Genomic DNA, 15,888 nt, shown 5'->3' with positions numbered 1-15,888 from the left:
CTGTTCAGAAGATGTCAGAAAAAGGTTAGGAATGGCTAAAACAACAGTCAGAGACCTGTCTAAAATCTGGAAGGATGGATCTATCTCAACGGGAACAAAGCTGAGGATTTTAGATGCAGTTGTTTTTTCAACAGCGACTTATGGATGCAAGACTTGGAACCTAAAGAAGTCAGATAAGAAACAGATATCTGCTTTTGAGATGTGGTGTTACAGAAGGCTGTTGAGGATATCATATACTGAAAGGCGTACAAATGAATGGGTGTTAGAAAAGATTAGTAGAACTTTAAGGCTCCTTAAGGATATTGACAGAAGAAAGTTAAAATATTTTGGACACATAGAAAGGATGGAAGGAGGACTTCTCAGAACAGTAATAGAAGGTAAAGTTCCTGGGAAAAGAGGCAGGGGTAGACCATCAATGAGATGGATGGATGGCACGTGTGGAGTGACTGATCTTCAGAGAGTTGAGGCTGCCAGAAAAGCAAACAACAGGACTACATGGCAAGGCCTGGTGTGGAACATCACCGAGCATCGGAGTGACCATACGGCATCTGTAAATGCCCAGTGAACATAGAGAGAGAGAATTGTTTACACAGTCTTCTCCATCAGCCATTTTCCACTGCTGGACAAAGCAGCCCCTCCCCCACCCAAAAGTCCTCCATTCAGTCCTATTTTGAGCTTATCTAGACCACTGAGTTCCAGCCAACCCTTTAATCTCATCCTTCCACAATCTCTTTGCTCTTCTTGTAGCTCTCTTTCCATTTCTGGGATACCATTCAGATATCAACTGTGTCCATTTTTTTTATTGTTACTTCTTGCAGCATAGCCTGCCCATTGCTATTTGGATATTTTAAGAGCTGTTATAATATTTCTCACCATAGTCTGCACTCAGAACCAAATATTGCACTTTCTATCTAAAATGGTAATGATCTTTCCATTTTTCCAGGTGATTCTCAACCTGTTGGTCACCAACAGGTTGAGAATTACCAACCACTCTCTGTGAAGAACCTGCTCCTTTTCAAAGTCCACATTTTACTTCCATACATCATAATCAAAAGCATACAACTGTCAAGCAATTTTCTTTTAAGGCAGATTTCAGAAAAAAAATTGTGTTCTTCTGCAGAACAGACACATCCGTAATCATAGAGAATATAAGATTTTTCTTTTAGTGTTTCTGTGGGATTGAAATGGTGATTTTTTTTTTTTTTTTTTTTTTTTTTAATGAGGGGAGAAAGCAATTCCATAGGAACTGAACACTTTCATATACTCTTGTTGTGTCCCAATTTACGATTTCTACTCTAATCTTACAAATTCCTTTTATCTATATTCTTCTAACTTCTATGCCCGAGATTTTACCAAAACTTATACCAATATCTAAGTTATTGCTCCCCGTAGTACCCCTAATATTTGTATTTATACTGCGCTTTTTGGGATATTTAGTTTAGGATATTACATACATAAACAAGGAGAAAGAACTCAAATATATCTGAAAGTGTAACTATTGCAGTCGTGACACCTCGATTCTCAACTTAAATTTTCCGCGTGACTAAGTACAATATTTTCAAGTGGTTATCAACTGCACCATTTATGTTGTCATAAATAGGGAGAAAGTCAATCTCGAATATATCTCTTAGTATTTAAATATTATTGCAGTCGTGACTCTTAATCTCTTTCCTCAACATTAAATTTTCCCGCGTGATTAGGTACGATGATTTTAAGCGGTGCATTGGATTAGCAACATCAGACAACTCTTTTATCATTGAACAAAAGTTTATTAAGTTTCTAAACATGGTACAATTCAAATACTAAACTAAATTACTTATAGACTAACATTAAATCATTACAAGCAATATGGCTATTTGTGATTATGCCGCCATACACATTAATTCATAAATTCACCTGATGTGAACAAATTAGATCAATTCACACTATCTGATTATTCATACTGAAGTAGATTAACAAATCATTCACTGCTAACACATACTTGTGACATTTCAATTATTTTATACATTACATTAGGCATTCAATTCTTAGGATACGTAATTACTTAATTCACACTATTCCGTTATACCGTTATTTGCACTAACACACAATTATGTCATTTAAATATCTTGTACAATATAATAGACATGCAAAAATACCTTAGGACTCTTAATCATTCACAAATCTTTAACACTAGTCAATCTACACATAACACATTCTATCATATACTAAAGTCCTAGTATAACTTCAACAGTTCTGTATTGGAATCACGATACTTTCACAGACAAATTTCTAGCTAACATAGGTTATGATTTACAGTACCTTTCTTGAGCTCTTCGTATGGGTCTTTATTCTTTTCCAAACGAACCTCTGGTATAACTTCTCGTAACTCTGGAATACTTTAACACACATATATTTGCTCTACTATCAGCAACGAGGACATCGATCTCTTTACAGCTTTCTGCTTTGCGTAGTTATCACTAGCGTCGAAACGAAGAAGATCCCTCCTTTTCTAGGACTCTATGGCAATTTTTCCTTTGCTTCCTACTCGGAAAAACGGGAATCAAAATCCTGCTCACTTTCGTTTCCGTGTTGTGACGAGGAGATATCACCCTGTCGCCACTCAGGAAAACCCCGTGAACTCCACCGGAACCAAAACCAAACTCCAAGGCCAAAAGCGACTATCCAAAAAAAGTCCTCTCCGTGGGGGTTACCAACCCTTTTATAGCTGCTCCCCTAACGGCACCTTTTCTTACTTCCTTTCTCCTCCTTCTACTTGTTTTTTAATCATCGACCAATTAGGGTGGCGTTTTCTCGCCAAACGTCATTTGATCGGCAAGCCCGTTCTCAATGTTTCAATCCGGGGATCGGCCCTAAGCGATAGCTTTGGTTTTCTTGTGCTAGCCTGACTTAATCCCCTTTCAAACTTTTTCTATGAATTCTACTTAATAACTTAATCTCTCACATAACGTATTTTATGACTCACCCATTTCTACTTATTTACTTAACTCTCTCATTTTTAATCGTATTACAATATTAATCTATACTTTCCTTTGTTAGCTACTTATTTAGTTAGAATTCCTTATTTTAAGTCATATTACAATGTTAATACATTCCTTCCTTTATCAGCTACTTTAACAACAACCCTTACGTTTTATACATTTTACTGGATGCAAGAAATTTTCCATTAAATAATTCATTTTTTTTATGCAGGGGTTTTAATTTATGATATTTATTCTTCATGTTACACCATGATAGCTGAGAATACTATATTCCTAAGATATCAGGTGTAACACTCTAAAGAGAAACTGGCAAGATTGGCCATTTTAAGCGTTAAAAGGTGGAAAAGTAATATTTGTTATAATTCTATTATTTTTACTATTAACACACACAAAGTCCATCAAACTGTGCTTTAAAATCATTCAATGTATCTGCATTAACCACCAGTGAAATTAGTTGTTAGGCAACACATTCCACTCTCTGAGCAAAGAACCTGCTCCTTATGCCCCTTTTCCTTATACAGCTTCCTATGCCCCTTGTTCTATCCCCTTCTCCCATTCTATGAAAAATTTCTTCCACATTAACCTAGTAACAACCCTTTACTAAATTAAATGTCTCAATCATATTCCCTCTCTACCTCCCATTCAAAACGCTGCAAACTTCATTCCCTCAGTCTGTCTTCATATCATACATCTCAAAGATCATAACTGGTCTTTGAGAATGACCTTTGTCAATCTTCTCTGGACCCTCTCCAATATATCCTCATAACCATCAACACCAGGGAACCTAATCTGTGCACAATAATCCATACAAAGCCTGATCAAGGCCTTACACAATGGAACCAGAATCTCTATTTCTACAAGTTAAAGTTCTCTTCATCATTGCCATAATTTGATGTGATGTCTTCAAAACTTGTATCATGTGACCTCTGAACTTCAAATCCTTATCCACCACTGCAAAGTCTCTTATCTCCTCAACTTCCTCCCCCAAATGTATATGTTGCATCTGATTGTTGCCTACTAAATTTCAGAACCTCACACTTTGCAAAATTAAATCGACAGTTCCATACTGTTGCCCACTCATACAATCTATTCAAGTCCTCATTTAAGATCACAACATCTGCTTCACTCCCCTCAGTTTTGCATCATCTGCAAACAGTCATATATCACCTGCTCATATTATAATGCAACTTTATAACAATATTATAATGCAACTTACTCATGCCTATCTGATAGCCAGTCACCTATCCAACTCACTAGTCTATCATTCCATCACTCCAGTTTAGTTACTAACTTGTGGTGTGACAAACTATTAAAAGTCTTTGCAAAATCTAAGTATACCACTGTATATGAATCTCCTTGTCCAATACATTTGTTACCTTGTTATAGTACATAAGCAAGTCTAAAACACGAACTCCCTTTAACAAATCCATGCTGACAAGCACAAAGAATACCACTGTTATCAACCCACTTTTGAATCCTATATATCAACAACCTCTCCAATCCAAATTATAGGCAGATATATAGATCTGCCTATAATTTGTTGCTTTAGCCTTATCACCAGTGCAAAATGAAAAAAATTTTGCTGTCTTTCCACTGCTTTGGGAATTAGCATCAGCCTTGGCCTACCTGTTGCAAGGCTCTTGTTAAACAGGTAGGCCAAGGCTGATGCTAATTCCTTAGAACATTCCCGTAAGACACGTGGTCATATGTCATCATCTCCTATTGCCTTATTGACATCTAGCTTAACTCCTCATATACCTCTTACTCACTCACCATTAATGTCCTCTATCATTTCATTCTCTACACCTGAGCTTCTGATTCCATAGTGAGGATGAAACACCCTGATGAAATGCTTCCTGAATATCTCGGATGTGTTCTCTGCAGCAGTTACCAATCTCCCACTTTCATCCATTAACATCATCTTATCATAATCATTCTTCTTTCTACTTGCCACATATCAAAAAACACACTTTTTTTTTTGGCCTGATTTCCTAATTTCTGCTTGTACTGCACTTTTGTTATTCTTGTCAATGGAGTCACTCTCCTGGTCTGCTCTTCATAGTCTTTGTGCAACTGATTATTATCTTGTGCAGCCTTCAAAGTGCCTTCTTCCAGGTGTCATGGAAGAAGAGGATTAAACATGACATTAAAATGTCATGTTTAATCCCCTCATTCATCTATTTTACACCTACCTTGTTCAACCTTTTGTCCTTTGGAATACATTCACACATTGATGATATTATGTATTTCTTTGCCAGTTCCCAAGTAGCATTTATTTCCTTACTGCTCAACTCCTTATTTTGCTATAGCTCCAAGCTGTCTCCTAAGCTTGTCATAATCACCAGCCCTGTACTTCCATATATATATATATATATATATATATATATATATATCCTTTCCTTACAGAAGTCTTCATATAGTTAGCCACAACCAGTGGCGGCTGGTGACAATAGAAACAGGTGGAGCTAGGGGCCAAAAACAACTTAATTTTTTTATATTTATATAGTGGGTTCTATTATTCATTTATAGTTATTATTTCTATTATAATAATGTTTAGTCAGAATCCACTGATGCATTGAGCTTCCAATTTTTCTTCTAGACTTAATAATGAGAAACGTTTTTCAAATAAACTATCGATTTTGTTCATAGTCCATTAACAATACATTTTGTTCAAAATGTATTGTTAATGGACGTAATAAAAATTTAAACTTTAAAATAAATTATAACAAAAAACGACACACGCTAAAAACAATAAAACAGATCAACAACGAGAATAAATAATAAGACGATGAAAGAATCGTGCACTATTTATATACAAACGCAGTGATTGGCCAGACTAAATGGCCCCAAAATAAACGCTGCACCCGGTAAACAAACACGACTGCTAGTGCACGTGCTTCACAATCAAAGAATTGGGTGCTATATACGTACGTGCCAACACAGTGACTGGGCCAGACTAAACTGGCCCCAAAATAAGCATTGTGCCCGGTAAACAAACACGATCGCTAGTGCACGTGCCTCATACATGTCCTGTGTTCTACACATATAACCTGTGTTCTACACAGCTATCCGTGGCTGGCCCCCAGAGACCGTACTAAGTCGCATTATACAATATTGTCACAAAATACTACAGTTAATTTTTTTATTAAACAATAAAACGTGTTGGAAATAGATCAAAAAATAATAATTACAAGAAACATATTTTTTAAAACTACAATTATTGGGCTAGTTATACAAATATAGGTGGGGCCCGGCCCCTATAGATGAACCGCCCCTGGCCACAACCCAGGTGATCATGCTCACCAACTGGAGGGAAGTATGAAACCCCACTCACAATTATATCATCTGATGAAAGTATCAGATCTGAAACTCTCAATCCTGAAATCTCAAATCATAAAAATCTCAAAAATTCTCAATAATACAGCCTGAGATAGTTGTATCTCAAGAAACTCGAGAAATTCTGCTCTTCTCTATTGGATATTTTTCTTCTTTCATCACTAATGTACTCAAGAGTAATACTCCCCTAACTGAACTCTTTCGTTATTCTATTACAGAATGTGAAGAGACTGCTAATCCACTAGCAATTCATGTTAGAGGATCAATGGAATATTAACAGCACTGAGAAAGAATTAAAAGCCTCAACTTAAGCCTAAACACACGAATCCACTTGCAAGTCTAGTTTCATTGACCACTGGCTGCAAATTTCCATTTGTATACTTTGCCTGGAATGTCCTCAGTATGACAGGAATAACCACCCTAATCTTAGCAACACAAACCTGAACCTGACATTCATTATCATTTGTTCATAAAACCCTGTGTTCATATCTATAGAGATTCTATATCAGCTATCCAGTGGTGAGCTATGGAAATTTTAACAAAGGGCTCGCATCATCAAGTAAAAAAAAAAAAAAAATGGCCTAACTTAGCCCTTATAAAACTTATATTGCGACTTTGCAGAGCTTCTGACAGATATATGGTTGATGAATTGTGAAGAGGCGGACCGAGTGACCGGCAAGTGATATTTGTTGTAAATGTGTCCTGAACACCACACCATTATATATCAGGGCTCGTGAGTCAAGCGCAGTGACATGTATAAGAAGAGCTCCTGATTGGGATAAGTTTTCTAGGAATAATTAAATATATATGCATAATTGTTTGAGTAAGAGAGGCTGTAAACGTTGTACGCTACCGGTTTTATTAGTGTGGGGGATTTTTTTTTGCCAAAACTTAATTACGAAATCGTTATTATTAGACTTAGTAACCTGCAAAAAATGGCGTGGCATTGTCATTCCATGACTTCAATTTAGATTTCAGTTGTTTCGTTAAGTGTGAAGTCTGTTATATGTATTCTTTCGATTATATAAATGATTTGTGGATATTTGGTGAGGATGGATGGAGGGTGTGTGCACGAAGTGTGACCTGAACAAGGAATTGATGAATGCAAATATGAAATTGATGATAGAAAGTGTTAGTAGCGAGATTGTCACGGGGAAAATAAGTGCACATTTGAAGGAGAAGGATGGTGAGAAAAAGAGGCAAAAAATGTTAAAAAAACAGTAAAAAAGAAAAAAGCGATTTGAAAACTGTAACGGATGTTAAAAGGGATGAAAGTGAGGTGAGAGTGGCGGAAGGAAACAAAATTGAGAGAACGAATGAAACTAGAAATAGCGTGACGCAGAAATCGAAAATGAAAAAAATCGAAAGAATGGATGATAGCGAAAGTTGGACACATGTTGGACTGAAAGTACGGAAACAAAGAAGATGAATGAAAGTGAAAGTGAGAAGAGGGGGGACGACAGTTAGAAAGTTGGAAAGATTGAATGATAGAGAAAATGTGTCGCGAGATTCGGAAGTTGAATTGGATTGGATGAGGCAAGAAATGAAATGGATGCGAAATGAAATTAAGAAAATTCAGGTAAAAACTACTAAAATAAATAATGATGGCATGAAAGAGTTAACGAAAGATGAGCGAGTGGTGTTGTATGGCAACTCTATTATTAAAGGTGTGCTGAAGGATAGAATGCACAAGGTATGTTTTCCAGGTGCTAAAATGAGTAGAGTGATTGAGGCGTTGGATATGAGGCAGGAGCGAGCAAAAGAGTTAATAGGTAAGAATGATTTGAGAGAGGACAAAGAGTGTGTCAGAACAGATATCAGGAGGCTGCTTAGAAGGATAAAAGAGAATAGTGTGACAGGAAGGGTAGTTAGCATGTTGCTTAGGTATGACTGTGGTGAAATGAGGCAGAGAGCAAGGATAATGAATGATATGCTGGCTGAAATGTGTGAGGAGACAGGGTACAGTTTGTTAATATGTGGAATGAGTTTGAGGGACGAAGTGAGCTGTATGGGAGCGATAGACTGCATTTGAGTGGTTATGGTGTGAGTTGCTTGGAGAGACAGCTGCTGGAAGGTAGAGAAGTGAATAGAGCGAATGAATCAGATCGAGTGGGAAGTGATGTGGAAGAGCGGGAGAGTAAGACAGGAGAGATTGAAGAAGTGGATATGAATGGGGAAGTGAGTGGTATGAGTATAGAAAATGAGAGAATGGGTGTGCAAGAGGAGCAGGGAAACGGGGAGACTCAGGATGGACAGGGGGTACACAGCATGAGAAAGGTGGATGCTCCAAGAGGAGGTGAGCATGTGTAGGCAGGAAAGGAATGGAATGACCAGGGATCAAGAGGAAATAGTTGGAATTGAAAAGGGTTTTAAAATGAAGAAGCAGAAAGGGAAATGGCCCCAGTCGAGCATGGAGAGATCACATTGAGTCAGTGGTATCAGTGGAACTAGCTGTAGATCCAGAAATGAGCTGTTGTGTTTGTATACAAATGCTAGAAGTATAAGCAACAAGGCAGATGAAATGGTTGCACTAATTGCGTCTGTTCACCCAAAGATTGTCGGAATAAGTGAGACATGGTTGGAAAAGGATGACATCCTGACAGGAATAGAGATGGAAGGGTATGATGTGTTTCATGAGGACAGAAGGGGTAAAAAAGGAGGGGGAGTGCTATTGATGATAGAGAAAGAGTTATGTCCACATAAAGAAAGTAGAGATGCAAGAGGGAAATAGTGCCAGTGGTTTTGAGGATGTATGGTGTGAGATAGAGGTGTATGGAATCAAATACTCGGTGGGATGTTGTTATAGACCAGGTAATGAGGATGGTGGTGATAATGAAATGTACAATCAAATTAGCCAAGTAAATAAGAAAAGAGTGATCATTATGGGCGATTTTAATTATGGCAATATGGACTGGAATGATGAGATAGCAACTGGAAGTAAAGAAAATGAGTTTCTTGAGTTTTTGAGGGATAACTACCTCAGACAGTATGTAACAGAGGGCACACGAGGATTGAGGGTCTTGGATTTGGTCATCTCATCAGAGGATGTAATTATAAATGAGGTGTCAAATCATCCACCAATTGGTGAGAGTGACCATGAGGTGATTAACTGGGTGGTTGCAAGCAGTGCGAAGACCTATGTGAGAAAAGGGTATATGTGGAACTACAAGGGGGGGGGTGATTATGAAGAGCTCAGGAGACAGCTTGAGGGTGTAGCGTGGAATGAGGAGTTAGCTGGAAAAGAGATCAATGCAGCTTGGGGGATTTTCAAAAACTGTTTAGTAGATGCAATGTCTAAATGTATTCCAAGGGTGAGAAGGTTAAATAAGGTGGGTGTGAGATGGATGAATAAAGAGATTAAGCATGTGATACAGAGAAAAAGGGCATTGTGGAGGCAGCATAAGAAAAGTGGAAATAACCAATTCCATGAGGTCTACAAAGACCAAGCAAGGAGGGTGACTTGGTTAGTGAGGGTAGCTAAAGAGAGGTATGAACAGCAGTTGGCTAATGAAGCCAAAAAGAATCCTAAGGAGTTCTTTCGATATGTAGACAGCAAAAGAAAGAATAATTATGGAAGGATGACATTGATTGGAGAAAATGGTATAAAGACAGCTGATGCAGAATGTGTGTGTGGAGATACTTAATGAGCAGTTCATAAAGATCTTTCAGTCTTGTGAATGTGACTTCATGGAGGGATTGAGAGCAGTTGATGATGGGGAGGAGAGACTGACTGTAAGTGCGCAAGAGGTGTATGGGGAGTTGAGTAAACTAGATGTTAATAAGGCTGTGGGACTTGATAATATATCACCACGTATTCTGAAAGAATGTGCCAGGGAGTTGACACCTGCCTTGACATATTTTTTTAATATGAGTCTTGCACTCAGTCAATTTCCTAAGGAGTGGAAGGAGGGCAAGATTGTGCCACTTCATAAAGGAGGTGATCAAACTCAAGCATCAAACTATAAGCATATCTGTGTGTCAGGTGTTTGGTTAAGTTGTTGGAGAAGCTTGTGAGAACTAGGATCCAGAGTTGGGTTGATAACAATGGTATTACCTTTGATTGACAGCATGGATTTGCTAAAGGGAGGTCATGTTTTAGTAATCTACTTACTTATTACAATAATGTGACTGCTTCCTTGGACAGAGGAAAAGGATACACAGTAATATACTTGGATTTCGCAAAGGCTTTGATAGAGTACCTCATGATAGGTTGACAGTCAAACTAGAGCAGATAGGGTTGGATATTAGATTGGTGCATTGGATTGGAGACTGGCTATCTGATAGGTATCAACAAGTTGTGTATGGGGGAGTGATATCCAGGAAAAGGAAAGTCAATAGTGGAGTGCCTCGGGGGTCTGTTTTAGGTCCATTGCTGTTTAACTTGTATATTAATGATATAGGTGAAGATTTGGATGGAGATATTCAGTTGTTTGCAGATGATGCAAAGTTGGGACGAACCATGAAGTGTAGTGAAGATGTTGTGGCCTTACAGGAAGACTTGAAGGGATTGAGTGATTGGGCACAGAAATGGGGATGCGAGTTCAATGGTGCAAAATGTAAGGTTTTAAAATTTGGAAAACAAAGATGGGATGCAGAATTTATACTTGGTGAGAATATATTGTTGGAGGTAGAGGAAATAAGAGATCTGGGGATGATAGTGGATAAGGATCTAAAATTTAGAGGACACATCGCCAAAATTGTGAAGACAATACAAAGGCTTCTGGGAATGATACAGAAGACAATGACGTGTAGAAGTAGGGAGATTCTTGTTCCATTGTATAAGGCTTTGATTAGGCCACACATGGACTATTGTGCCCAGATTTGGTCACCGGGTTGTTTTCAGAAGGATGTCGAAAAAGGTCCAAAGGAGACTGACTAAGGTAGTTTCTGACCTCTGGAATGTCGAGTATGAGGAAAGATTGAGAAGATTTAATTTGCAGAGTCTTGGTGGACAGGAGGAAGAGGGGAGATATGATAGAAACATACAAATTGGTAAGGGGTTGTTATAGGATCGATGCTGGAGAAGTTTTACAGAGAATAGTGGGAGATCAGGGGAGAACCAGAGGTCATCCCTGGAAACTGTATAAAGAGGGTGTGAGTAGGGGAGTGAGAGGGAGGTTTTTTTTGTGCAGAGTTGTGAATGATTGGAATGCCTTGCCTGAGAATGTGGTGTCTGCAAAGAGTTTGAATGTGTTTAAAACACAGTATGATGAGCTGTGTGTGTGTGTGTGTGAGATAAAAGGACTTCCCAGATGAGTCTTTGACTCCATAAGGTCTTGGGGTGGCAATAATAATAATAATAATAATAATAATAATAACAACAACAACATGATAATTCCTGTAGGATATCAATCATTAATGCTAGATCTTTTAAAAATTCCAAATTGAGAAGTCGGTTTAAAAAGCCCTTATATTTATTGTTCGATGCAAAATAAAGCTGGATAATTTCTCTACAAAGCAAGAGCCATTCATAAACTGCAAGCTGCCCATCGTGGTCCAAACACATGGCCGATCTTTAAAATTTCGATACCAAGTCTTTTGCAATCGTATTTAATTCTCGGTTTTTTGGTGATTCATGATAAAAAGCATATAATGTAAATATTGCAAAATGATATTTTTTTTTTATGTTTTGTATCGAATCGTCTAATGCTAAGTGTAAACGATGAGTGCAATGCCAAATCACAACACTGGGAAATTTTTGTAAAGTTTGATTGCAACACCTGATTTGTTTCCTAACATTACACTAGCTCCATCAGAACAAAATGCAATCCAATGATTTTTTATATAGTTATCAGAAAATCGACATGAATTTAAAGTAGCAATTATAGTAGCATATATACATTTCGCAGTAGTATTTTCTAGTTCTACAAGATAATTAAACAAGAAGAACAAGGGGTATGCAAATTTGAGAAAAATTTAACAAAGGGCCCCCGCGAGCCCCTTATAGCTCACTACTGCAGCTATTCATGTTCACTCTTCTGAAGTTAGCATTATCAGTGCATAACTACATAAGAATTCGAGGTTATTTGGTGAAGCCTGTCAGGAAGCTCCTGAAAGATCAATGATTTTTTGTTGATTTATTGAGTGTTTTCTTAGATTTATTGGTGTATTTTTAGTATATTATTGTAGTTTTCTTAGTGTATTTATTGTACTAAAGCATTTAATAACATAACTGTAGAAACATTAGTTTTTACTACTCTTAAGAATGGCACCAAAAACTCATTACAACAGGGCAGTATCTAAAAGCACAAGTTAAAGTTATTACTACTGAGAACCTTTGTCCCAGTGAGCAAAAGCATTGCTATAGTTATGATGAAAATATATCCAAGAATAATCTGGCATTGGAAATATCCCAATTAAAATAAATTATTGGAAAATTGACCAGAGGATTAGAAAAAGTGGAAAAACGTTTAACGAAATTCAGACAGGATACGAAAAAGGATCAGAAGGAGAAGAGGCAGGAAAGCAGTGAACTTGGTACAAGGTAAGTCAATTAAAATCGAATTAAAAAAAAAAAAAGGTGATATGGTATGGTGATTCAGTCATAAAATTTGTGCTTGCCAAGGGAGTCACTACATCTAGCTTTCCAGGGGCAAAAATTAAAGATATGACAAACATAATCAAAAAACAGAAAAGAAAAGTAAAAGAGACGGTAGTTCTTGCAGGAACTAATAATTTAAGTAGCAAGAAATACAATATGAGAGAGGATATGGAGGGTTTGTTGGAAGTGAGAAAGAAATGTGAGAGTAAAAAATTGCAGGTTTGCTACCCAGATATGACAGTACCGAGTTAAGAAGGAAGGCAATGATACCAAGTGATTCTATGCATAGGCTGTATAGAAGAAATGGATGGGAGTTTTTAGATGTGTGGAGTGTGTTTAGTGACAAAAGAGACTTATATAAGAGGGATAGCCTGCACTTGAATTCATTTGGCATCAGGAGACTGGAATAATTACTTACCCAGATGAGATCTAATGCAGAGAGCCAGAGAAACTAGATCATCCAGGGAGAAATGGGAAAAATGTGTGTGAAAGTTCAGCTATATTATGCAAACGTGATAAAAATATGAATGGCTTCAAACATGATTATGCATCTGGCGAAATGATGGAAATATGCACTTTGGGTTCAGACTTTTTGAGTATGTCTGGGGAGGGAAAAGACAAAGTTCTACAAGGCCAAATAGATTGCATATCTAATTATCAGAATATGCTTAGGTGGTAATTTGTTATGTCTATACACAAATAGCAGGAGAATCAGAAATAAAACAGTTGAGTTCATTGCTCATTTTCTAGACCCTCTCCCTCCCCATAACTGCTCATTATGGGGGGGGATCTAGCTGATAAATACTTAGAACAAAATGATATTAAAGCAACAGAGATAACCACAAGAAAGAACATACTAGAAGCAGTTATGAAGGTAACGTTTGTTCTTTCTTGTGGTGAAATCAGTTACTTTAATATCATTTTTGTTCTAGTTATTTATCAGAAATTTCCAGGCCCCCCCCCCCCACTTCATACATAAGTTATAGTTTTGCTACTTGATGATTTGTCTGTATTGATTATCATCAATATTTTTTTTTAATGTGAATATCACCCACAAAGTGCTGTAAACTTACGGCATTTAATTACCATGGGCAGCGAGGGATTAAATAATCTGGAAACAATGCACTAGAGAACAAACAATGAAATTTTTCAAGCCACTTTTGCTCTCCAATATGCAAAGTGGTGTATATTAAATTCATCTATGACTCAAAGCCTAGTATCCACATCCACAGTGAGATTCAAGTCTAGTAAACAAAATCTAGTGACTACTAACATGGAAGGCTTCTTGCCTTACTAATTACTTCTTTCACGCTTTGCACTTCCTTCCTCCAACAAAAATGGAGGGTAAAAAACCCTGTGGTACTACTAATTGTATACATAACAATTTCCTTTTATTTCACACAATGCAGGCAATTCTATAATGTGTAGTAGAAAGATAACAGTGGGGCTTGAATCTCTTCCATCTCGCAGTTAACATCCTGTCTGTAGATGCGCATTCACTAGCCAGTTTGCCTGTTTAAGAGACAAAAAAAAAAAAAAAAAAGAGTTCTTTGGGGGACAGAACCCTCAACCTCTGTATGAGACTGACTAACTCACCTCTGAATGAACAGTCCTGATTTTCCTCATATCACGGATGGGATTCAAGCCCAAGGGCTCTGTCAAAACCACCTGAGCTACGGAGGCTCTTTTTTTCATGTAACGAAGTCTAAACGTTTCATATAACTACCTGAGAAAAACATGGTGTCCACGGAATACCCTGGGTGTGGTAAGTGCAAAGTTAGCCTCGTATTCTCCGTTTTCCCAAATGACTGATCTCCTCCCAATACCGTTAAATTTTTTCTCGCCTAGATGTTTCAATCAAATTACCTCTGCCGCTTAAATATATCGAAAATTTGTGAGTATGCACGTTACAACACGAAGGATATATATTCTGTGGTATCGAATATTTTCCGAAATACTAATTTTAATAACATCACGAAAACATAAGAATGAATAAATAAAAGTAGTCAAGAATACAGAGAACAATTAAATTCATGTTTCTACAGCGTAAAGATCAATTTATATATTCAAATTGTTCACGATTCATCTTTTAAAAACTACCAAAACAAACGTACAGTAGATAACGGTGGTGATGCACCATCGTCACTCTGGTCGAGCCCTAGATCAACATAGGCTTTGAACGTCTGCGGTCGATACTTCATTCGTTGAGAAGCCATCACTCATATAACCTACATCAATTTACATGTTCAAGTCATAACACCAAACGATGATGTCTTTTTCACTCATATACCTTTCACTCAAAAAAAGATCACATCACCATTCACAATCTTATCAAACCAATTCCTTCACCGGCTGATATCTCCGTAAAAACCCCTGGTGGCTATTAGAAAATCTTTCTTAGAAAAACTTCTAGAAGAAATTTTTCTAAGCCTTTTTTCGACCGGTTCCCGAGTTAGTCGATCTCTGGCAATAGCAAGCGGGTTTTTCGTCCAGTAAACTCAAGAAAAATGACCGTAGAACCCACATTATTTCAGACATTGAATACGAGTGTTAGGATTAGGGACCACGATATGGCGACACTTGTTGAGCCGTCATTCTTCACTGCGTGCTGCTTAATTAGTGATAGCCTTCAGTCAGCTTTCTCTGATTGGCTGCCAGTGGAGATTGAACTGCCACTCAGTTTCCAAAAGTTAGATAGGGCTAAACGGCCTCGCCTACTCCCTGAATACGGGAATAAAAAGGAGTCAGCTGATTTTTTTTTTTTTTTACAATATGTACTTAAAAGAAATTCTTTAATGTTTACTTTCGCCTAAAGGAGCAAAGGTTCGTTTATTCTTAATTTTATAAAATTCAGTTGGAGAGTAGCCAATTACACCTTAACCCATCAGGGAAATTCGTGCATCCCACGAAGTCCTAAATGACACATGTTCCCACTTCTAACTAGAATTTAATTGTACGTGTTCGTGTGTGTTCAATGGACGATTTTCATAGCCTTCCATGCCTTTCTCATGTTTCAAGTGTCTGTGGTCC

The 15,888-nt window shown here is 37.4% G+C and overlaps 1 protein-coding gene across 1 annotated transcript in view; it reads right to left on the bottom strand.

The window, feature by feature from the left end:
* The window catches only part of LOC150100626 (myotubularin-related protein 12), a 182,280-nt gene extending 167,079 nt beyond the window's left edge, over positions 1–15,201 (bottom strand). The window contains exon 1 of the mRNA XM_090401152.1: positions 14,973–15,201. Within this exon, the coding sequence (XP_090257278.1) occupies positions 14,973–15,074 (102 nt within the window). The 5' untranslated portion in view covers positions 15,075–15,201. The remainder of the gene's footprint in view (positions 1–14,972) is intronic.
* Between the last annotated feature and the right edge of the window lie 687 nt (positions 15,202–15,888).

Source organism: Typopeltis vanoorti, chromosome 12 (genome assembly GCF_054136105.1).
Source record: "Typopeltis vanoorti isolate ZY-2024b chromosome 12, IOZ_Tvanoo_1.0, whole genome shotgun sequence".
Lineage (NCBI taxonomy): Eukaryota > Metazoa > Arthropoda > Arachnida > Uropygi > Thelyphonidae > Typopeltis > Typopeltis vanoorti.
The sequence above is the reverse complement of the archived record's forward strand: the minus strand, read 5'-3'. Positions and strand labels throughout refer to the sequence as shown.